At 39.9% G+C, this 25,422-nt stretch overlaps 1 protein-coding gene across 6 annotated transcripts in view; it reads right to left on the bottom strand.

The window, feature by feature from the left end:
* Positions 1-25,422, bottom strand: part of WDR76 (WD repeat domain 76) — a 69,806-nt gene that overhangs the window by 24,642 nt on the left and 19,742 nt on the right. For all 6 annotated transcript variants that reach the window (XM_024732371.1, XM_024732368.1, XM_024732370.1 and 3 more), the window contains 4 exons: positions 10,321-10,447; positions 8,375-8,476; positions 8,231-8,274; positions 7,205-7,358 (listed from right to left, as the gene is read on the bottom strand). In XM_024732371.1, coding sequence (XP_024588139.1) covers positions 7,205-7,358; positions 8,231-8,274; positions 8,375-8,476; positions 10,321-10,447 — 427 coding nt within the window. The remainder of the gene's footprint in view (positions 1-7,204; positions 7,359-8,230; positions 8,275-8,374; positions 8,477-10,320; positions 10,448-25,422) is intronic.

The following is a 25,422-nucleotide window of genomic DNA, read 5'->3' on the forward strand; positions in this document are numbered from 1 at the left end:
CACTGTTAACATTTTGGCATATTTGTCTATAGCATATATTTTTTAGAAAAACAAAACTCTCCATTGTTATAAGGAACTCAAACAAATATACAAAGAAATATACAAAGACAAAAGTTTTGAAAAATCATTCAAAACCCAAAATTGACCAAAATTATCATTAAAATACTAAGTGATCATTAAAGATGTCTATACATGTACTTATTTATACAGATAGAAGGACAGAGAAGAAATATAGAAAAAAATAAATAAAAAGGCCACTTTAAGTAGTATTAAATTTAACTATACTTTAGGGGCTTCCCTGGTGGTGCAGTGGTTAAGAATCCACTTGCCAATGCAGGGGACACGGATTCAAGCCCTGGTCCAGGAAGATCCCACATGCTGTGGAGCAACTAAGCCCATGTGCCAGAACTACTGAGCCTGCACTCTAGAGCCCTCAAGCCACAACTACTGAGCCTGTGTGCGACAACTACTGAAGCCCGCATGCCTAGAGCCCATGCTCTGCAACAAGTGAAGCAACCACAATAAGAAGCCCACACACCACAATGAAGAGTAGCCCCCGCTCGCCACAACTAGAGAAAGCCCACGCACACCAGCGAAGACCCAATGCAGCCATAAATAAATATAAAAAAAATTTTAACTATACTTTAAAATAATAAAAGAAAATCAAGCTGAAGGAATTTTTGAACTTCGAGTATTTCTTTACAAGAGCTATCTCCTAAGAAGGAAAAAGTAGAAAATATAAAGCAGTTTTAGTCATTACGCTTTTTAATTTAACTATGTATGTCTCAATTTTAGACAATTTCTATTGACTGAGAACATTATTCTCATGCCTCCTTCAATCTCCCCTTTCTCCATCTCTATATTTTGTTATTTTTGTTTTTTCAAGGTTAACAACATTCATATCCAGTTCTGTAACCATAATTCATATGGCTGTTTAATATTAGTTCTGTATTTAAATATTTATTTATTTCATTTATTTTTGGCTGCGTCAGGTCATAGTTGCGGCACATGGGATCTTGATTGCAGCACGTGGGATCTTTCATTGCAGCACACAGGCTCTTCATTGTGGCACGCGGGTTTCTCTCTAGTTGTGGCGTGCGGGTTCTCTCTTTCTAGTTGTGGTGCGTGGGCTCTGTAGCTTGTGGCACGCGGGCTCTCTAGTTGAGGCCCGCGGGCTTAGTTGCCCCACAGCATGTAGGATCTTAGTTCCCCAACCAGGGATCGAACCCACGTCCCCTGCATTGGAAGGCAGATTCTTTACCACTGGACCAGGGAAGTCCCAGTTCTGTATTTAAATAGATTCAATACTCATCATCAATTTTTCTGTCAAGCTTCTCCATTCCTGAATCCTTAATTTTGATTTACTTTCAACTGGCCAAGATTTGCTATCAAGCAGTTTTTTCCAAATAAACTCATAGGTCTTCAATTTCTTGAATTTTTTCAGATGTGAAAAGACCTACCTGCTGTCTTTACATTAGAATAATATCTTGGGCTGGGTATGTATTCCAGGCCACACTTCCTTCTCTCAGAACTTTGTAGACATTACATGAAATGTTGCTGTAGAAAACTGAGGCAAACCTGGCTTTTCCCCTTGAATATAATTTGTTTTTCCTGCCTAAAGAATTCTTTATCCTTTAAGTCCAAATCTTCCTAGAACATGGCATACACACTCAAATCTGCCAATCTAATTCTGTCTTTGCAGAAAAGTTCTCTTTGAATATATTTTCTGTTACATTTGTTGGGTCATCTTTGACTGGCTTTCCTTTCCTTTTTTTTTTTTTTAATGAATTTATTTATTTATCTATCTATCTATCTTTGGCTGCCTTGGGTCTTGCTACTGCACACAGGCTTTCTCTAGTCATGGCAAGTGGGGGCTACTCTTCATTGTGGTGTGCGGGCTTCTCATTGCAGTGGCTTCTCTTGTTGCGGAGCACAGGCTCTAGGCACATGGGCTTCGGTAGTTGTGGCTCATGGGCTCTAGAGTGCAGGCTCAGTAGTTGTAGCACACAGGCTTCATTGCTCCATGGCATGTGGGATCTTCCTGGACCAGGGATTGAACCCGTGTCCCCTGCATTGGCAGGCGGATTCTTAACCACTGCACCACCAGGGAAGTCCTGGCTTTCCTTTTCTATTGGCTTTTCTCAAAAAACTTTTTTCATCTGTGTTTGAGATTACCTCAGATATTTCCTTTAATATCTATAATTTCATTTTCAGCCATGTCTATTCTGTTCCTTTTGTCTAACTTATTAGTTTTACTGATCTTCAATTTGTTTCCTTAGTTCTACAGTCTCCTTTTTCATTTCATTCTGTTGTTTTATCACCTTATCTTTGAGTCTTATTTTACCAAATTAATGTTGATATTAACTTGCTCCACAGCAGCACTGTCCAAAAGAACTTTCTGAGATGACAAAAATGTTTTATGTATGCACTGTCCAATATGGTATCCACTAGTCGTGTGTGGCTATTAAGCACTTGAAATGTGCCTTGTGTAACTGAAGAACTGAATTTTCTATTTTAATTAATTTAAAAATAAATACACATATCCCCCACTTTTCAAAAGTTCGCTTTATGCCACTTTGCCCTTACAAACACCTATATTAGTACCTATTTTTGCTAACTGAAGGGAATCCAAAGAAGATTTTTGCTTTTGTGAGAAAAGGTGAAAAATGAAAATAGTATTCAATGTTTGTTTTGCAGGAAGTTGTTACAGAGGCTTTATGTATAAAGCTATACATCTGACCTCTACCCACCTGTACAGCTTCCCCCTATTCCACTCATCCCTTCCGTTTATGCCTCTGCTGTTTATGCTCTAGCCACAGAGGCATTCTTTCAGAGGCATTCTTCAAGTGCTTAAATGTATCAAGCCGGCATCCTCCTACCTAAGGTCCTTGACATGCTGTTCCTCTTGTGTGAAATGCTCTTTTCCCTTTCTTTGCTTGGCTTACTCCTACTTAGCTTTCAAATCTCAACTCAATTCTCACTTCCTCAGGGAAGCCTTCCCTGATCCTCAAAATCAGGCCAGTTCCCCTGTTATGTGTTTTTATAATACTACTTTTCCTCCACTCCATTAATCACAGTATATAATTCACTCCACTTATCAAACATGTAATTATTTCATTCATGCTGCTTTTGCCACTAAATTCTAAACTCCATAAAGACAGAGACAATCCTTCCTCACAAATATGGATGGGGAGTCATTAGAATAGTACTTAGGGGACTTCCCTGGTGGCTCAGTGGTTAAGAATCTGCCTGCCAATGCAGGGGACACGGGTTTGAGCCCTGGTCCGGGAAGATCCCACATGCTGTGGAGCAACTAAGCCCATGCACCACAACTACTGAGCCTGTGCTCTAGAGCCTGTGAGCCACAACTACTGAGCCTGCGTGCCACAACTACTGAAGACTACACACCTAGAGCCCGTACTCCACAACAAGAGAAGCCACCGCAATGAGAAGCCCGTGCACCGCAATAAATAGTAGCCCCTGCTCGCCGCAACTAGAGAAAGCCCACACGCAGGCTTGACCTGATACAGCCAAAAAATAAAGACCTAACACAGCCAAAAAATAAATATAGAAATAAATTTATTTAAAAAAAGAGTACTTAGCACAAAATACTCTATAAGTGTGGAATGAATGAATGGGTGGGGTGACCGAATAAATGACAGCTCATCTTTTGATCCTAGGTGAGACTAGGAATCTGACAGAAGGTTGAGAGGAAAACTGAGGGACTGCCAAGACAATACAATGAAGTAAAAGGCTTTTCAACAAATAGTGCTGGGACAACTGGATATACACATACAAAAAGATGAACTTGGGCCCTTACCTTACAGCATATACAAAAATAATTCAAAAAAAACAATTCAAGATGGATCAGTGAACTAAATGTGAAAGCTGAAACTATAAAATTTTTACAAAAAATTTTTTTTACAAAAAAACATAGGAGAAAATCTTTAAGACTTTGGGCTACACAAAAGATTTCTTAGATATGACACCAAAAACACAGTCCATTAAAAGTTTGATGAATCGGACATCACCAAAATTCAAAAATTTGCACTTCAAAAGATAGCATTAAGAAGATGAAAAGAAGAAATATTTGCAAATCACATATCTGATAAGGATGTGTATCTAGAATATACAAAGAATTCTTACAACTCAACAAAAAGACAAACAACCCAATAAAAAATTGACAAAAGATTTGAATAGACATTTCATCAAAGATCCAAATGGCAGGAAAAGATTCTCAACATCATTAGTCATTAGAGAAATGCAAATCAAAACCACATGGAGATACAACTTCACTAGGAAGATACCACCCACTTGAAAGGCTATAATCAAAAAGACAGATAATAATAAATGTTGGTGAGCATGTAGAAAAATTTGAACCCTCATACATTGCTGGTAGGAATAGAAAATGATGCAGCCACTTTGGAAAGCAGGGTGACAGTTCCTCTAATGTTAACCAGTTACCATATGACCTAGCAATTCTACTCCCAGATACCTACCCAAGAGAAATGAAAACACAGACCTACACAAAAATGTGTACACAAATGTTTATAGTAGAATTATTCAGAATAGCCAAAAAGTGGAAACAACCCAAATGTCTATCAAATGATGAATGGATAAACAAAATGTGGTAAAATCAAACAATGGAATACTATTCAGCAATAAAAAAAGAATGAGGTGCTGATAGATGCTATAAAACAGATAAACCTTAAAACTATGCTAAAAGAGGGACTTCCCTGGTGGTCCGGTGGTAAAGAATCCACCTCCCAATGCAGGGGACACAGGTTCAATCTCTGGTTGGGGAACTAAGATCCCACATGCTGTGGGGCAACTAAGTCCATGTGCCACAACTACAGAGCCCACGAGCCCTGGAGCCTGCACACCACAACTAGAGAAAAACCCACATGCCACAACTAGAGAGAAGCCTGCGCGCCACAACAAAAAGCACTCGCCTCAATGAAAGATCCTGCACGCCTCAACAAAAGATCCCGCATGCCTCAACAAAGACCCCACATGCTTCAACTAAGACCCAACGCAGCCAAAATAAATTAATTAATTAATTAAAAAAAAACTATGCTAAAAGAAAAATGCCAATATAAAAAACCACATATTTTATGATTCTATTTATATGAAATGTCCAAAAAGTGCAAATTTGTGGAGATTTGCCTGGGGATAAGGGTAGAAACAGGGATTAAATGTAAGTAGACACGAGGAATCTTATAGGAATGATGAAAATGTTCTAAAACTGAATTATGGTGATATTTACACAACTCAATAAACTTATTAAAAATCATTAAACTGTACATTTTAAATGTGTAGATTTTATAAAATGTTAATTATACCTCAATAACGCTAAACTTTTTTTTAAAAAACGAGGGGAGTTTCGGAGTGAGCACAGGATAGCCAAGATAATGGTTTTAGACTCGCTCAGTCTGTTAATGAGATAGCCAGGTGTCCTGAAAAATTAGAAAGTTGATAAAAATATTGGACTACAGACACCCAATAATACAGATTTTTGGAGTCACCAGAAAAGACATGACAAAGGGACTTTCCTATATATCTTCAACACACTCTGAAAAGATCTTCACTTGACTATGCTAATTCTCTATTTTTCCTTTTCTAAGTTCTTCAACAAATAGTCTATCCATTGCTTCCATTTCTTCTTCCACCCCATACTTTTTTTAATCTCCTAAAGTCTGTGTTCCCTTCTTACCTTATTGTTGAAGCTATTCTCTCAGCTCACTTATGATACCTTATTTTCAAAACTAATGGCCCTTTTTCTGTTCCCATTCTTTTTAACTCATCTAAAAAAAAAAGCCCTGTCAAACTCCGATGCTTGAAATTCATCTCTTAGCTTATACAACCTTATACCATTTCTGGTCCTCTTCCCACTTCTCTGCTTCTGTTTTCTTTACCAAATCCTTTCACCTCCTACCCCCACTCACATTTTATCAAAATAAGGGAGAACCTATGCTCCCAAAATAAGAGAGAATTTGGTTTTCATTTCTTCTCTTCTCACTTACAAAATCCATTTTATTTATTAACCCCAAACCACTGCAAGTCACCATGATTTCTCCATCTCCATTAATTGTCCTTATGGCATTTTTCAGGTCTTTGTTCTACTTCCCCAATTAAAAACTAAGTTCAGAGAACATTAACTCGGCTTTTTTCAATTCTGTAAACACTGAAAGCAATCAATGCATTATTATATGTACAATGAATGAAATTCAATATCTGTTTCTAACTCATCAAAAAATGACTAGGGGTGCAGTGGTTAAGAATCCACCTGCCAATGCAGGGGACATGGGTTCGAGCCCTGGTCCGGGAAGATCCCACATGCCACAGAGCAACTAAGCCCATGCGCCACAACTACTGAGCCTGCGCTCTAGAGTCCGTGAGCCACAACTACTGAGCCCATGTGCCACAACTACTGAGCCGGCGTGCCTAGAACCCACGCTCTGCAACAAGAGAAGCCACCACCATGAGAAGCCCGTGCACCGCAATGAAGAGTAGCCCCCGCTCCCTGCAACTAGAGAAAGCCCACACGCAGCAATGAAGACCCAATGCAGCCAAAAATAAATAGACAAAAAATAAATTAATTTTTTAAAAAAATTACTAGGATCATCCTAAGAAGATCCTTGGGAAGATATTTTGATCCAGCTTGGAAACTATATATATATTTTTTTTTTTTTTTTTTTTTTTTTTGCGGTACCCGGGCCTCTCACTGCTGTGGCCTCTCCCGTTGCGGAGCACAGACTCCAAACCCCCAGGCTTAACAGCCATGGCTCACGGGCCCAGCCGCTCCGTGGCACGTGGGATCCTTCCGGACCAGGGCATGGACCTGTGTCCCCTGCATTGGCAGGCGGACTCTCAACCACTGCGCCACCAGGGAAACCCTGGAAACTATATTTTAAACATAATTAGAAACCTAAGAACTTTGTATGATCTTTTCATATACACATTTAAAGTTGTAATAAACTTTCCTGGCAGGAATTTATGCCCAGATGACTAAAGATATTCAAGCTAAAAATGTTAAAGTTCTACAAAGCAAATTTAAATTCCTCTAGGTTTCTAAAATTTGGAATCACAAAGCACAAAACTATAAATCTCAAGTGACATCTAGAAACACATGGCTCTAGGCTATTCTTTCGCAGACTATTTGCTTCAAATGTTAATATCTTCAAAACAATTAATAATAACTTACCAAATCCCAAAGCCCAACTTGTCCAGATCTGGCCCCAGCTGCCACCAAAGTTCTAATTTCTGATGGGTGGAGAGCCATTGAGAATATTGGGCCTTTGGTAACTTTATAAACAGTATCTTCACTAATGATCATGCCATTTAAATTGGCTTTGTAGCTGAGAAGATTAAAAAGTTAAATTTTAGAAGTAAAACCAAACTCAGTAGTCAAGACAAGTAAAAGATGATTCGAAAAAGTAAAATCACAATTAGTAAATGTGGGAAAATATGCAACTTCCTGGCAACCAAGGAAATCAAACTAAACAATGGGGTACTATTTTTCACTTATAAAAGCTAAGAGGCTATAGTTAAACATACATTCATATATATTGCTAACAGCAGAGTAAATTCATTTAAGATTTTCAGAAATTTTTTAAGAAGATTTTGGAAAACAATCCGGCATTTCCTAAAAGCCATGAAAATGTCCATAATATTTGACACATTAATCTCACTTCTGGAATCTATCCTAAGGAAATAATCGACTATCACAATATAAATTTCAACAAACACACATACAAACAATCAAAACTAAATAGAAAACAATTTCAAATACCAAGGGAGTAAGAGGAGGTTAAGTAAATTCTACCTGCTAAATCAAATATTATGCAATTATTCAATAAATTTAAAGACTCTAGTAACATGCAACCACAATGTTAATAGAAAAGCATAATGCAAAACTGTACATATATTAGAACATAAAAAAGTAAAAATGTATGTGATATCACTCATTTATTAAACACTGAATGAATATATACTATGTGAAATGCACTTTTCTGGTTATTGAGACAAAATCCATGCATTCATGAAGCTTATATCCTAGTGGTATTGCATATGGTGATACACGAAAGGAAATATACAAAAACAACAGTTGTTAGGGTAGAAATACGATGGATAATTTTTCTCACCTCTTTCAAATTTCCTGTTATGGTATAGTCTTTAAGTTATAAAGATCCCAGAAAATGTAAAACAAAGGCAAGGAATTTTAACTCACCTTTTAATGCTAGATAACTCCTTCTCAGTGTTTTTACTTCTTGTCTGAAACAATGGGAGAAACCAAAGCACTAAGTTAATATATGTACTAGAATTTGCTTAACAGATGATTCTAAAAGCTTGGGCTTACCCTCCCAAGTGATACCTTGCTCACTTCTGCCCAAGTCTGCAGAAATCCTTTAAATAGTTCACTGTTATCATCTCGATTTTCAGAAGTCATTTCTAAAGGCCCAGGAGGTAACAAAGGCTGTTATAAAAAATAAGAAAAAAAAGTTGGTTGTCGCTCTGCCCTAGAATGTAAGCTTAAGATTTCTTACTACTTTACTTTCAATACCAACAACAGTGGTGACACATAGTTAGCATTCAAAAACAGTTGTTCAATGAATGAATGCCAATTATCCTGTAAAGTAATAACATGTATTATCTCATTTAATCCCCTTAATAATCTAGTGAATGAGATATCACATTATAAAGACAGTGGAATGAAACTTAGAGAAGTTAGTTTGTCCAAAGTTACACTGCCAGTACCTGGGAATTGATTCAGATCAGTTCAATTTCATACCTCAAAGTTATTACTCTATGTGTTTTTTATTTTTTTAACTGAAGCATAGTTGATTTACAATGTTGTGTCCATCTCTGCTATACAGCAAAGTGACTCAGTTATACACATTCTTTTTTCCTATTCTTTTCCATTATGGTTTATCACAGGATACTGAATATAGTTCCCTGTGCTATACAGTAGGACCTTGTTTACCCATCCTATATATAATAGTTTACATCTGCTAATCCCAAACTCCCAGTCCTTCCCTCCCCCACTGCCCCCCCCGCCGGCAACCACAAGTCTGTTCTCTATTTCTGTGAGTTTCTGTTTTGTAGATAGGTTCATTTGTGCCATATTTTAGATTCCACATATTAAGTGATATCATATGATATTTGTCTTTCTCTTTCTGTGTGTCAGTGTTTTTTAAATCACAGGTTGTAACCCATAGGTCATGAAATCATTTTAATACATTACAATCAACAGTGTGTTTTAGTAACTGAGAAAAGAACAGACTAGGAAATACAAAAGTGTATCACATGTAGTAAGGATAAGTATCATTTCACAAAAGTTTTGTTTCGTGTGTGTGTGTGTGTGTGTGTGTGTGTGTGTGTGTGGAACGGGTTCAATGCAAATGTATTTCTTATCATGGATGGATGGAGGCTTCAAAAAAATTTGAAAGCTACTCTTCCCCTAGTAACTTAATTTGCAATTAGCTCTCAAAGCACCAGGCTAATCTTCCAATTTAATTAAGCACTTAGATACAAAGTATTAAAAACAGTAGGTGCAATTAAAAAAAAAAAAAACCAGTAGGTGCTCCTGAATAAAAAATATACTCATAATCTTATTTAGACAATAAATTTGGTAAATAAAACTCTTTCCACTCACTGACAGAGTAAAATTAAACTACAGTAAGAGAACCCCATCACTACTGACATATATTATTTATTACTAATAATATTAATAACTACCATTTATTGCTTACTAAGTCCTTAATATAAATGTAAGAAACTTTATAGATACTATATCATTTATCCCTCACAACACCTCTTTGAGAGGTTTCTGCTATTGTTGCCATTTTAAAAATGGGGAGGGCTTCCCTGGTGGTGCAGTGGTTGAGAGTCTGCCTGCCAATGCAGGTGACAAGGGTTCGTGCCCCGGTCCAGGAAGATCCCACATGCCACGGAGCGGCTAGGCCCGTGAGCCATGGCCACTGAGCCTGCGCATCCGGAGCCTGTGCTTAGCAACAGTAGAGGCCACAACAGTGAGAGGCCCGCGTACCGCAAAAAAAAAAAAAAAAATGGGGAAACTGGGGCTCAGAAAGACTAAGGAATTTACCCACAATCCCACACAGGGTAAGTCTGCAGAAATATAGAATCCAAGCCAGTCTCTTACGAGTTTGAAATCTTACTCATTAAACCATACAACAGCCAAGTATTAAATTAATGATGCACAAATTAAACATAATTTAATGACTTTTTACTCTACTTTCAAACACTTCAAATTTTTGAGTATTTTATTGGTTAATATATTGTATTTGCACTCTTTCTTACATTTTCATCTGCTACTAATATTGGCTGGGTTGGAGTTGCTGGTAATGAAACTCCTGAAGGATCGACTTTTAGTAATCGCATTGACCTTCTACATCCAGTCTCATTTTCTTTCTTCTTAGGCTTCTTTCTAAAGGAGTGGGGGAAAAAATCATGTTATACTCATAAAAGTTATATGTATTTATTAATACCAAGGAGATAACGTCTAGTAATCTATCTCACAGATATATTCACACATTGCAAAGATGTATATACATGGCTACACTGATTTTTTTTTTTTTCTTCGCCACACTGCACAGCATGTGGAACTTTCCCAACCCAGGATCAAACCTGTGCCCCCTGCCATGGAAGCATGGAGTCTTAACCACTGGACCACCAGTGAAGTCCCTACACTGATTTTAATTAAAAGCCTGGAAACATCATAAATGTTCATCATGGGGAAGTGAGGGGTGTTAAATAAATTATGACCTACATACCTAGCACAATATTATGCAGTCATAAAAAAAGAAATAGATTTTTGTGTGCTGATATGACATGAACTTTAAGATACAAGAAGCAAAAACAAGGTCCAGCACATGTTGAATATGGTTCCATTAGCTTTTGTTTTGTTTTGTTTTGTTTTTTGTTTTTGTTTTTGTTTTTGTGGCACACGGGCCTCTCATTGCTGTGGCCTCTCCCGTTGCGGAGCACAGGCTCCGGACGCGCAGGCTCAGCGGCCATGGCTCACGGGCCCAGCTGCTCCGCGGCATGTGGGATCTTCCCGGACCAGGGCACGAACCCGCGTCCCCTGTATCAGCAGGCAGACTCTAAACCACCACGCCACCAGGGAAGCCCCCCATTTGCTTTTTTACAAAATATATACACATACATTTGTAATTGCTGAGATTACCTATGGAAGAATACACACGAAACTATTAACAGTGGTTTCCTCTAGGGAAAAGGCCTGGAGAACTAAGGTCCAGGATAGGAAAGAGACTTAAATGTTTCATTGCATTGCCTTCCATATAGTTTACTTTTTAAAATCATATACATACCCTACTTTTTTATGCATTATTTTTTTATTTTAAAAAAGTAGTTCAGAACTTCCAGTTTCCAGTTCCAAATTTAAAGAGCTTGAAAGTCACTGCACTGTCTATCAAGTAAAAAGCTGAACAGACTGAAAAATCAACTCTTCTAGGATCCTTAAGAGAAATGAGGGCACAGTAGAAACTGCTGAGCCTACTATTGGAGAGACAGACAGGCAAATGCAAGAAGTCATGGCTTATTGGAGTAGACTTAGAAATGGAAACCATCATGGGAACCAGCAGCAGGGTAGGAAAGCCTGAACTGTAATTGACCAATTGCTGGAGGTTCAGTGTACACAAGTCTGAGAGTTAAAAACTCCATGGAAAACTAGACAGCTACATGTAAAAGAATGGAACTAGAACATTTTCTTACACCATATACAAAAACAGATTCAAAATGGATTAAAGGCGGGCTTCCCTGGTGGCACAGTGGTTGGGGGTCCGCCTGCCGATGCAGGGGACGCGGGTTCGTGCCCCGGTCTGGGGGGATCCTGCATGCCGCAAAGCGGCTGGGCCCATGAGCCTATGGCAGCTGAGCCTGCGCATCCGGAGCCTGTGCTCTGCAACGGGACGGACCGCAGCAGTGAGGGGCCTGCATACCGCAAAAAAAAAAAAAAAATGGATTAAAGGCTTTAATATAAGACCTGAAACCATAAAACTCCTAGAAGAAAACACAGGTACTACACTCTTTGACATTGTTCTTAGCAATATTTTTTGGATGTGTCTCCTCAGGCAAGAGCAACAAAAGCAAAAAATAAACAAATGGGACCTAATCAAACTTAAAAGCTTTTGCAAAACAAAGGAAACCATCAACAAAATGAAAAGGCAACTGACTGAAGGGAAGAAGATTTGTGCAAATGATATGTCCAATAACGGATTAATATCCAAAATATATAAACAGCTCATACAACTCAACATCAAAAACAAAAAAAATCTGATTAAACAATGGGTAGAGGACCCAAAGAAGACACAGAGATGGCCAATAGGCACAAATGAAAAGATTAGATCATCAGGGAAATATAAATGAAAACCACACTGAGATATCACCTCACACCTGTGAGAATGGCTATCATCAGAAAGACCACAAATAACAAGTGTTGGCAAGGATATGGAGAAAAGGTAAGCTCTGTACACTGTTGGTGGGAATGTAAATTTGTGCAGCTACTGTGGAAAACAGTACAAATGTTCCTCAAAAGACTAAAAATAGAACTACCATATTATCCAGTAATTCCACTCCTGGGAATTTATGCAAAGAAAAGAAAAACACTTGTTCAAACAGACACAAGCAGGACTTCCCTGGTGGTGCAGTGGTTAAGAATCTGCCTGCCAATGAAAGGGACACGGGTTCGAGCCCTGGTCCGGGAAGATCCCACATGCCACGGAGCAACTAAGCCCGTGCACCACAACAACTGACCCTGTGCTCTAGAGCTCATAAGCCACAACTACCGAGCCTGCGCGACACAACTACTGAAGCCCATAAACCCTAGAGCCCGTGCACTGCAAGTATTGAGCCCATGCACCACACCTGCTGAAGCCCACGTGCTCTAGGGCCCGCATGCCACAACTACTGAGCTTGTGTGCTACAACTACCAAAGCCCGTGTACCTAGAGCGCATGCTCTGCAACAGGAAAAGCCACCGCAATGAGAAGCCCACACACCGCAACAAAGAGTGGCCCTCGCTCACTGACATAAAAAAGTGAAGTTTTCCCATTTGCAACAACATGACTGAAACTGGAGGCTATTATGCTTAGTGAAATAAATCAGACAGAAAAAGACAAATACTGTATGTTATCACCTACATGTGGAATCTAAAGCATAAAACAAATGAATTAATATAACAAAACAGAAACAGACTCAGATATAGAGAACAAACTAGTGGTTACCAGTGGGAGAGGGAAGAGGGGAGGGGCAAGATAGGGGTAGGAGGTTAAGAGGTACAAACCACTTTGTACAAAATAAATAAGCTACAAGGATATATTTATAGCACAGGGAATACAGCCATCATTTTATAGTAACTATAAATGGAGTATAATCTATAAAAATTTTAAATCACCTGAAAATAATATAATATCGTAAATCAACTACACTTAAACTGTACTGCTATGAAACCTAATATGAAGACCAAAAATTTGAAATCATCTCTGGCCCATGGCCTTAAAAAGACTGTAACCAGTTCCCTTTAACTTAAATGTTACCACTTTAGCTTAACAATGAGGTATAAAACAAAACCAAGTATACTTGTTATATACTTGGTTAAATACTGGTTAAATTTACCAAAGACTCCTCCAGAAGTCTTTGGTAAATTTAACATTCATTATTAACTTTTATAGTATTAAAATATTATAAGTAATGTGCCAATTTCAAAGTCCTCTAAATCTTTTGTCACAAAGATATTTATAGCACTGTAAACAGAACTAAAGCCTGATATCATATATTATTAAAACTGACATTTATCTCCAAAAGAATTTGACCTATGGTGACTGAACTCCGAAAAAAGTAAAAAGACTGGTAGTTGGAGAAAAGTAGATCTCTCACATTACTTAGTCAATGGCAGCTCCATTGTAATCTAGCCTTAATCTTTTTGCTGAAACGATCTAAATAACAAAAGATCCATAATAAAAATATTTTTTAAAAAAGAAATGAGCTATTAAGCCATGAAAAGACATGGGAGAACCTTAAATGCATATTACTAAAAAAAGCAGCCAACCTGAATGAGACTACATACTGTATGATTCCAAATACATGACTGACATTCAGGAAAAGGCAAAACTATGGAGACAAAAAAGATCAGCGATTGCAAGGGGTGAGGGTGATAAGGGATGAAAAGGCAGAGCACAGAGGATTTTAGGGCAGTGAAATACTCTGTACATTATAATGATAGATATATGTCATTATACATTTGTACAAACCCAAAGAATGAACAACACCAAGAGTGAACCCTAAGGTAAACTACAGATCTGGGGTGATTATGATGTATCAAGGTAGGTTCATCCTTGGTAACAAACGTATCACTCTGGTGAGTGATTCTGATAATGGGAGAAGCTATGCATGTGTCGGGCAGGGGATGGAAATCTCTGTAACTTACTCTCAATTTTGCTGTGAAACTAAAACTGCTCTAAAAATAAAATCTTAAAAAAAAAAAGAAACCTCAAGGGGGCCTCACCCCCACAATTTTGTAAGATTTATATCCAGGAGCTTGACCAGGCCCTCAAAGTAAATATCAGAGAAAATCTCCTCATGCTTCTAGCAGGGGGAGGAGAAAAGGAAGAATTTTGAAATAGGCCAGCACTCTGTTCTGTCCTCAGGAGAAATCAGTTAACCAGAGCCTAACCTGCTAGGGTATTGTCAGAGGCTAACTGACCTGGGGAAGGGAAATACCCAACAGCAGCCCACTCTTGCCATCTTGTCCAACCTAAGGAGAGAGGAAAAAAACTAAAACACTTGTGAAGTTCACAATCCAAAGATATAGGTTCAGTCAGAGACTGAGAACTAATAACAAGACTACAGAATGCTCCCCTCCCCCAACATCTCACCACCACATTGCTAAAGACCTATTTATAACAGTTACTTTTTCTTGGTACATCATGTCCAGTTATCAAGAAAAAATTACAAGACACACTGAAAAGCAAAAAACACAATTTGAAGAAACAGAGCAAGCTTCAAAACCAGACATGGCAGAAATGTTGAAATTATCACACTAAGAATTTAAAACAACTGTGATTAACATGCTAAGGGCTCCAATGGATAAAACAGACACCATGAAAGAACAGATAAGCAATGTCAACAGAGGGATGTAAATACTAAGAAAGAACCAAAAAGAAATGCCAGAGATCAAAAACACTATAATAGAAATGAAGAATGCCTTTGATGGGCTCAGTAATAGACTGGACATGGCTGAGGAAAGAATCTCCAACCTTGGGGATATCTCAATAGGAATCTCTAAAACTGAAAAGCAAGGAGAAAAAGACAAAAAACAGAACAGAATAACCAAGAACGTAGATAACAAAAAAGTATAACATATAAATAATGGGAATACAAGAAAGAAAAAAAGTAACAGAAGAAATATTTGAAATAATAACTGAAAATTCCCCCAAATTAGTGTCAGACACCAAACCACAGATCTAGAAAGCTCAGAGAACATCAAGCAAGATAAATGCAAAAACAAAAATGAAAACAAACAAAGAAATCCTACAACTAGGCAATTCATTTCCAAACTACAGAAAAATCAAAGATAAAATCCTGAAAGGAGCCAGAAGGAAAAACCACTTTACCTACAGAGAACAAAGATGAAATTAAATCTATCTTCTCAGAAACCATGCAGGCAAGGAGAGAGTGAAAATATTTAAAGTGTTGAGAGAAAAGAAAAACCCAACCTAGAATTCTGTACCCTGGGAAGTTATCCATCAAAGGAAAAGCAAATTAGGAATTTCTGAGACAGTGAACACGGAGAGATGCTAGAAGAGTGATGCTCTCAGAGAGAGATGGAAGCTCCGTGCCATTTCCCCATGCCTTGCCTGATGCATCTATCCCATCTGGCTGGTCCTGAGTCATATCCATTGTAATAAACAGCACAAGGTGAGTGGTGCTCTTGAGAACCTTCTGTGATTACTACTCACACCTTTTCCAGGGACACTTTCTTAAAAGGACCAACAAGCATCCAGTTTACTCAGATATAATCCCAGATTCATGGAGTTGTTGCTGACCAGATTACACCTGTATCACTAAGACTGGAGTTTCCAGACAAAAAGACAAGATGGCACAGTAGAAGGAACTGAGCTCACCTCTTCTTACATAATCACCAAAATCACAACTAACTGCTGAACAACCATCAACAAAAACATGCTGGAAGCTACGAAAAGATACCCTACATCCAAAGACAAAGAAGAAGCCACAAGGAGCTGGTACAAGGGGCACAATCACAATAAAATCAAACCCCATATCTGCCAGGTGGATGACTAACAAACTGGAAAATAATTATACCACAGAAGTTCTCCCACAGGAGGGAGAACCCCACATCAGCATCTACAGCCTGGGTTTCCGGCAATGGGAGAAGAAGCCCCCAGAGAACCTGGTTTTGAAGGCCAGTTTGATCGCAGGAATTCCACAGGACTGGGGAAACACAAATTCCACTCTTGGAGGGCACACACAAGGTCTCATGTGCACCAGGACTCAGGGAAAAAAGCAGTGACCTCATAAGAGACTGTGCCAGACCTACCTGCCAATAATGGAGGGTCTCCATTGGAGGCAGGGGTGGCTGTGGCTCACTGCAGGGACAAAGACACTGGCAGCAGTAGTTCTGGGGAGTACTCATCAGTGTGAGCCTTCCTGGAGGCCACCAATTTCTCACCAAGACCTGGCCCCACCCAACAACCTGAAGCTTCCATTACTGGGACCCCATGGCCAAACAACCAACAGGGTGGGACACAGCCCCACCCATCAGCAGACAGGCTACTTAAAGTCTTCCTGACCACACAGCTGCCCACTAAACACACAGCATGACCCAGCCCTGCCCAACAGAGGGACAAGACCCAGCTCCACACCCAGTAGGCAGTAACCAGTCCCTCCCACCAGAAAGCCTGCACAAGCCTCTTAGACAGCCTTATCCACCAGGGAGCAGGCAGAAGAAGGAAGAAGAAATACAACCCTGTAGCCTGCATAATGGACACCGCAATCACAGGAAGTTAGACAAAATGAGACAGGAGAGAAACATATCCCACACTAAGGAACATGATAAAAGCCCAGAAGAACAATTAAATGAAGTGGAGAAAGGCAATCTACCTGAAAAAGAATTCAGAGTAATGATAGTGTAGATGATCCAAGATCTCAGAAAAAGAATGGAGGTACAGATTCAGAAGATACAAGAAATGTTTAATGAAGAGCTAGAAGAACTAAACAACAAACAAACAGAAATGGACAATACAATAACTGAAATGAAAAATACACTAGAAGGGGGCTTCCCTGGTGGCGCAGTGGTTGAGAGTCCACCTGCCGATGCAGAGGACACGGGTTCGTGCCCCAGTCTGGGAAGATTCCACATGCCACAGAGCAGCTAGGTCCGTGAGCCATGGCCACTGAGCCTCCGTGTCCGGAGCCTGTGCTCCGCAACGGAAGAGGCCACAACAGTGAGAGGCCCGGGTACAGGGAAAAAAAAAAAAAAAAACACTAGAAGGAAGCACCAACAGAATAACTGAGGCAGAAGAAAGAATGAGCAAGCTAGAAGAAAGAATGGTGGAAATCACTGCTGCAGAATAAAATAAAAAATAAAAAGAAATGAGGAAAGATGGTGGAGGAGTAAGACGTGGAGATCACCTTCCTCCCCACAAATACATCAAAACTACATCTACATGTGGAACAATTCCTATAGAACACATACTGAATGCTGGCAGAAGACCTCAGACTTCCCAAAAGGCAAGAAACTCCCCACATACCTGGGTAGGGCAAAAGAAAAAAGGAAAAGCAAAGACAAAAGAATAGGGATGGGACCTGTACCTCTGGGAGGGAGCTGTGAAGGAGGAAAAGTTTCCACACACTAGGAAGCCCCTTCACTGGTGGGGATTGGGGGAGATGGAAGTTTCGGAGCCACGGAGGAGAGCAGAGCAACAGGGGTGGAGAGGGCAAAGCGGAGAGATTCCTGCACAGAGGATTGGTGCCGACAGTACTCACCAGCCTGAGAGGCTTATCGGCTCACACACCGGGGTGGGCGGGGGCTGGGAGCTGAGGCTCGGACTTCAGAGTTAAGATCCCAAGGAGAGAACTAGGGTTGGCTGTGTGAACACAGCCTGAAGGGGGATAGTGCACCACAGCTAGCCGGAAGGGAGTCTGGGAAAAAATCTGGACCTGCCTAAAAGGCAAGAGACCATTGTTTCAGGGTGCACGAGGAGAGATGATTCAGAGCACCGCCTAAACGAGCTCCAGAGACAGGTGCGAGCCGCGGCTATCAGCAGGGACACCAGAGACGGGCATGAAATGCTAAGGCTGCTGCTGCAGCCATCAGGAAGCCTGTGTGCAAACACAGGTCACTATCCATACCTCCCCTCCTGGGAGCCTGTGCAGCCCGCCACTGTAGGGTCCCATGATCCAGGGACAATTTCCATGGAAGAACACATGGCATGCCTCACACTGTTACAACGTCACACCGGCCTCTGCCACCACAGGCTCTCCCTGCATTCCATACCACTCCCTCCCCCCAGTCTGAGTGAGCCAGAGCCCCCTAACCAGCCACTCCTTTAACCTGTCCTGTCTGGGTAGAGAAGAGATGCCCTCAGGTGAGCTACACGCAGAGATGGGGCCAAATCCAAAGCCGAACCCCAGGAGCTGTGTGAACAAAGAGAAAGGGAAATTTCTCCCAGCAGCCTCAGGAGCAGCAGATTAAATCTCCACAGTCAACGTGATGTACCCTGTATCTGTGAAATGACAACGAATCATCCCAAAATTGACACAGTGGACTATGGGAGCAACTGTAGACTTGGGGTTTGCTTTCAGTATCTCATTTGTTTCTGGTTTATGTTTCTCTTAGTTTAGTATTTACAGCTTATTATAACTGGTAGATAGGTTTACTGATTTGGTTGCCCTCTTCCTTTTTACATTTTATATAATTTTTTTCCCTTTTTCTCTTTTTGTGAGTGTGTATGTGTATGCTTCTTTGTGTGATTTTGTCTGTATAGCTTTGCTTTTGCCATTTGTCCTAGGGTTCTGACTGTCCGTTTTGTTTTGTTTTGTTTTTTTGCGGTACGTGGGCCTCTCACTGTTGTGGCCTCTCCCGTTGCGGAGCACAAGGCTCTGGACACACAGGCTCAGCAGCCATGGCTCACAGGCCCAGCTGCTCCACGGCATGTGGGATCTTGCCAGACCAGGGCACGAACCCATGTCCCCTGCATCGGCAGGCGGACTCTCAACCACTTCCACTTCCACAGGGAAGCCCCATTTTGTTTTTTAGTATACTTTTTAGCGCTTGCTATCATTGGTGAATTTGTTTTTTGGTTTGGTTGCTCTCTTCTTTCTCTCTCCTTTTTTTTATTACGTTTTATTTTTTAATTTTTTTTCTATTTTAATAACTTTATTTTACTTTATTTTTTTTTTCCTTTCTTTCATTCTTTTTCTCCCTTTTCTTCTGACCCATGTGGCTGACAGGGTCTTGGTGCTCTGGCCAGATGTCAGTCCTGAGCCTCTGAGGTGGGAGAGCAGAGTTCAGGACACTGGTCCACCAAAGACCTCCCAGCCCCACGTAACATCAAACAACAAAAGCTCTCCCACAGATCTCCATCTCAACGTTAAGAACCAGTTCCACTCAACGAACAGCAAGCTACACTGCTGGACACCCTATGGCAAACAACCAGCAACACAGGAATACAACCCCACCCATTAGCAGAGAGGCTGCCTAAAATAATAATAAGGTCACGGACACCCCAAAACACACCACCGGATGTGGTCCTGCCCACCAGAAAGACAAGATCCAGCCTCATCCACCAGAACACAGGAACCAGTCCCCTCCACCAGGAAGCCTACACAACCCACTGAACCAACCTTACCCACTGGGGAAAGATACCAAAAATAATGGGACCTATGAACCTGCAGCCTGTGAAAGGGAGACCACGAACAGTAAGTTAAGCCAAAATGAGAAGGCACAGAAATACAAAGCAGATGAAGGAGCAAGGTAAAAACCCACTAGACAAAACAAATGAAGAGGAAACAGTCCACCTGAAAAAGAATTCAGAGTAATAATAATAAAGGTGATCCAAAATAATGGAAATAGAATGGAGAAAATACAAGAAATGTTTAACAAGGAACTAGAAGAACTAAAGAGCGAACAAACAAGGAAAAACAACACAATAAATATAATTTAAAAACTCTGGAAGGAATCAATAGCAGAATAACTGAGGCAGAAGAATGGATAGGTGACCTGGAAGATAAAAGAGTGGAAATAACTACTGCAGAGCAGAATAAAGAGAAAAAACATCAAAAGAATTGAGGACAATCTCAGAGACCTCTGGGACAATATTAAACACACCAACATTTGAATTATACAGGTCCCAGAAGAAGAAGAGAAAAAAAAAAGGGACTGAGAAACTAATAAGAACCTGCTGTATAAAAAATAAAATAAAATTCAAAAATTCCCCCCAAAAAAATTAAATACGAAGAAAAAATATTAAAAGCAGCAAGGGAAAAGCAACAACATACAAGGGAATCCCCATAAGGTTAACAGCTGATCTTTCAGCAGAAACTCTGCAAGCCAGAAGGGAGTGGCATGGTATAATTAAAATGATGAAAGGGAAGAACCTACAACCAAGATTACTCTACCCAGCAAGGATCTCATTCAGATTCAAGGGAGAAATTAAAACCTTTACAAACAAGCAAAACCTAAGAGAATTCAGCACCACCAAACCAGCTCTACAACAAATGCTAAATGAACTTCTCTCAACAGGAAACACAAGAGGAGGAAAAGACTTACAATAACAAACACAAAACAATTTAAAAACTGGTAATAGGAACATACATATGGATAATTATGCTCCAAACAAAAGACATACACTAGCTGAATGGAAACAAAAACAAGACCCAAACATACGCTGTCTACAAGAACTCACTTCAGACCTATGGACACATACAGACTGAAAGTGAGGGGATGGAAAAAGATATTCCATGTAAATGGAAATCAAAAGAAAGCTGGAATAGCAATTCTCATATCAGACAGACTTTAAAATAAAGACTATTACAAGAGACAAAGAAGGACACTACATAATGATCAAGGGATCAATCCAAGAAGAAGATATAACACTTGTAACTATTTATGCACCCAACATAGGAGCACCTCAATACATAAGGCAAATGCTAACAGCCATAAAAGGGGAAATTGACAGTAACACAATCATAGTAGGGGACTTTAACACCCCACTTTCACCAATGGAAAGATCATCCAAAATGAAAATAAATAAGAAAACACACGTTTTAAATGATACATTAAACAAGATGGACTTAATTGATATTTATAGGACATTCCATCCAAAAACAACAGATTACACTTTCTTCTCAAGTGCTCATGGAACATTCTCCAGGATAGATCACATCTTGGGTCACAAATCAAGCCTCACAAACTTGAGAAAGTAAAAATCGTATCAAACATCATTTCCAACCACAACGCTGTAAGATTAGAAATCAACTGAACGAAAAAAAAAAGTATAAAAAAACACAAACAGGGGCTTCCCTAGTGGCGCAGTGGTTGAGAGTCCATCTGCCGATGCAGGGGATACGGGTTCATGCCCCAGTCCGGGAGGATCCCACATGCCGTGGAATGGCTGGGCCCGTAAGCCATGGACGCTGAGCCTGCACGTCCGGAGCCTGTGCTCCTCAACGGGAGAGGCCACAACAGTGAGAAGGCCGCGTACAGAAAAAAAAAAAAACAAAAAAAAACCCCACAAACACATAGAGGCTAAACAATGCACTACTAAATAACCAAGAGATCCTAAAGAAATCAAAGAATAAAGAAAAGAATACACAGTAACAAATGACAATGAAAACATGATGATCCAAAACCTATGGGACACAAAAAAAGCACTTCTGTAGGGAACTTTATAGCAATTCAATCTCACCTCAAGAAACAACAAAAAACTCAAATAAACAATCTAAACTTACACCTAAAGCAATTAGAGTAAGAAGAACAAAAAAAACCCCAAATTTAGCAAAAGGAAAGAAATCATAAAGATCAGATCGGAAATAAATAAAAAAGAAATGAAGTAAACCATAGCCAAGATCAATAAAACTAAAAGCTGGTTCTTTGAGAAGATAAACAAAATTAAAAAAACAATAGCCAGACACATCAAGAAGAAAAGGGAGAAGACTCAAATCAACAGAATTAGAAATGAAAAAGGAGAAGTAACAACTGACACTGCAGAAATACAAAGGATCATGAGAGATTACTACAAGCAACTATATGCCAATAAAATGGACAACCTGGAAGAAATGGACAAATTCTTAGAAAAGCACAACCTTCCGAGATTGAACCAGGAAGAAATAGAAAATATGAACAGATGAATCACAAGCACTGAAATTGAAATTGTGATTAAAAATCTTCCAGCAAATAAAGGCCCAGGAGGGACTTCACTGGTGGAGCAGTGGTTAAGAATCCGCCTGCCAATGCAGGGGACATGGGGTTCAAGCCCTGGTCCGGGAAGATCCCACATGCCGCAGAGCAGCTAAGCCCGTGCACCACAACAACTGAGTCTGTGCTCTAGAGCACATGAGCCACAACTACTGAGCCCACATGCCACAACTACTGGAGCCCACGCACCTAGAGCCTTTGCTCCACAACAAGAGAAGCCACTGCAATGAGAAGCCCGCACACCGCAGCAAAGAGCAGCCCCCACTCACCAAAACTAAAGAAAGCCCGCACGCAGCAACGAAGACCAAACACAACCAAAAATAAATAAATAAACAAACAAACAAACTAAAGGCCGAGGACCAGATGGCTTCACAGACGAATTCTACCGAACATTTAGAGAAGAGCTAACATCTATCCTTCTCAAACTCTTCCAAAATACAGCAGAGGGACGAACACTCCCAAACTCATTCTACAAGGCAACCATCACCCTGATACCAAAACCAGACAAGGATGACACAAAAAAAGAAAACTACAGGCCAATATCACTGATGAACATAGATGCAAAAATCCTTAACAAAATACTAGCAGTTTGTCCTATAGTTTCTTAACTATAAATGAAAAATGGATCTTGAAAATTACACATATTGGTTTTTTCACTTGATATGTCTGATTTGTGCTCCTCCAAAAAAAAAAATACTAGCAAACAATTCAACAGCACATTAAAAGAATCATACACAAAGGGCTTCCCTGGTGGTGCAGTGGTTGAGAATCTGCCTGCCAATGCAGGGGACACGGGTTTGAGATCTGGTCTGGGAGGATCCCACATGCCGTGGAGCAACTGGGCCCGTGAGCCACAACTACTGAGTCTGCGAGTCTGGAGTGTGTGCTCCTCAACAAGAGAGGCTTTGACAGTGAGAGGCCCGCACACCATGATGAAGAGTGGCACCCACTTCCCACAACTAGAGAAAGCCCTCGCACAAAAATGAAGACCCAACACAGCCAAAAATAAATTAATTAATTAATTAATTTTTTAAAAAAAGAATCATACACCATGATCAAGTGGGTTTTATCCCAAGAAGGCAAGGATTCTTCAATATACACAAATCAATCAGTGTAATAAACCATATTAACAAATTCAGGGAGAACAACCATATGATCATCTTAATAGATGCAGAAAAAGCTTTCAACAAAATTCAGCACCCATTTATGATAAAAAACCCTCCAGAATGTAGGCACAGAGGGAACTTACCTCAACATAATAAAGGCCGTATATGACAAACCCACAGCCAACATTGTTCTCAATGGTGAAAAACTGAAAACATTTCCACTAAGATCAGGAACAAGACAAGACTGCCCACTCTCACCACTATTACTCAACATAGTTTTGAAAGTTTTAGCCACAGCAATCAGAGAAGAAAAAGAAATAAAAGGAATCCAAATCGGAAAAGAAGAAGTAAAACTGTCACTGTTTGCAGATGACGCAATACTATACATAGAGATGGTGAGATATACCATGCTCTTGGATTGGAAGAATCAATATTGTGAAAATGACTATTCTACCCAAAGCAATCTACAGATTCAATGCAATGTCTATCAAATTACCAATGGCTCTTTTCACAGAACTAGAACAAAAAATCTTAAAATTTGTATGGACACACAGAAGACCCTGAATAGCCAAAGCAATATTGAGGAAGAAAAATGGAGCTGGAGGAATCAGACTCCCAGACATCAGACTATACTACAAACCTACAGTAATCAAGACAGTATGGTACTGGCACAAAAACAGAAAGATAGATCAATGGAACAGGATAGAAAGCTCAGAGATAAACCCACACACATATGGTCACCTTATTTTTGATAAAGGAGGCAAGAATATACAATAGAGAAAAGACAGCCTCTTCAATAAGTGGTGCTGGGAAAACTGGACAGCTACATGTAAAAGAATGAAATTAGAACACTTCCTAACACCATACACAAAAATAAACTCAAAATGGATTAAAGACCTAAATGTAAGACAAGATACTATAAAACTCTTAGAGGAAAAACACTGACGTAAACCACAGCAAGATCTTTTTGACTCACCTCCTAGAGTAATGAAAATAAAATCAAAAATAAGCAAATGGGCGTTCCCTGGTGGTGCAGTGGTTGAGAGTCCGCCTGCCAATGCAGGGGACACGGGTTCATACCCCAGTCCGGGAGGATCCCACACGTTGCGGAGCGGCTGGGCCCGTGAGCCATGGCTGCTGAGCCTGCGTGTCTGGAGCCTGTGCTCCGCAACAGGAGAGGCCACAGCAGTGAGAGGCCCGTGTACCACAAAAAAAAGAAAAGATAATCAACATCACTAATCATTAGAGAAATGCAAATCAAAACTACAATGAGGTATCACCTCATACCAGTGAAAATGGCCATCATCAAAAAATCTACAAACAATAAATGCTGGAGAGGGTGTAGAGAAAAGGGAACCCTCTTGAACTGTTGGTGAGAATGTAAATTGATACAGCCACCATGGAGAACAGTAAGGAGCTTCCTTAAAAAACTAAAAACAGAACTACCACATGACCCAGCAATCCCCCTACTGGGCATATACCCTGAGAAAACCATAATTCAAAATGACACATGTACCCCAATGTTCACTGCAGCACTATTTACAACAGCCAAGACATGAAAACAATCTAAATGTCCAATGACAGATGAGTGGATAAAGAAGATGTGGTACATATATACAATGGAATATTACTCAACCATAAAAAGGAACAAAATTGGGTCATTTGTAGAGATGTGGATGGACCTAGAGTCTGTCATACAGAGTGAAGTAAGTCAGAGAAAAACAAATATCGTATATTAACGCATAAATGTGGAATATAGAAAAATGCTACAGATGAACCTATTTCTAGGGCAGGAATAGAGATGCAGATGTAGAGAACGGACATGTGGACGTGGCGGGGG

Source organism: Neophocaena asiaeorientalis, unplaced genomic scaffold (genome assembly GCF_003031525.2).
Source record: "Neophocaena asiaeorientalis asiaeorientalis breed wild unplaced genomic scaffold, Neophocaena_asiaeorientalis_V1.1 scaffold119, whole genome shotgun sequence".
Classification (NCBI taxonomy): domain Eukaryota; kingdom Metazoa; phylum Chordata; class Mammalia; order Artiodactyla; family Phocoenidae; genus Neophocaena; species Neophocaena asiaeorientalis.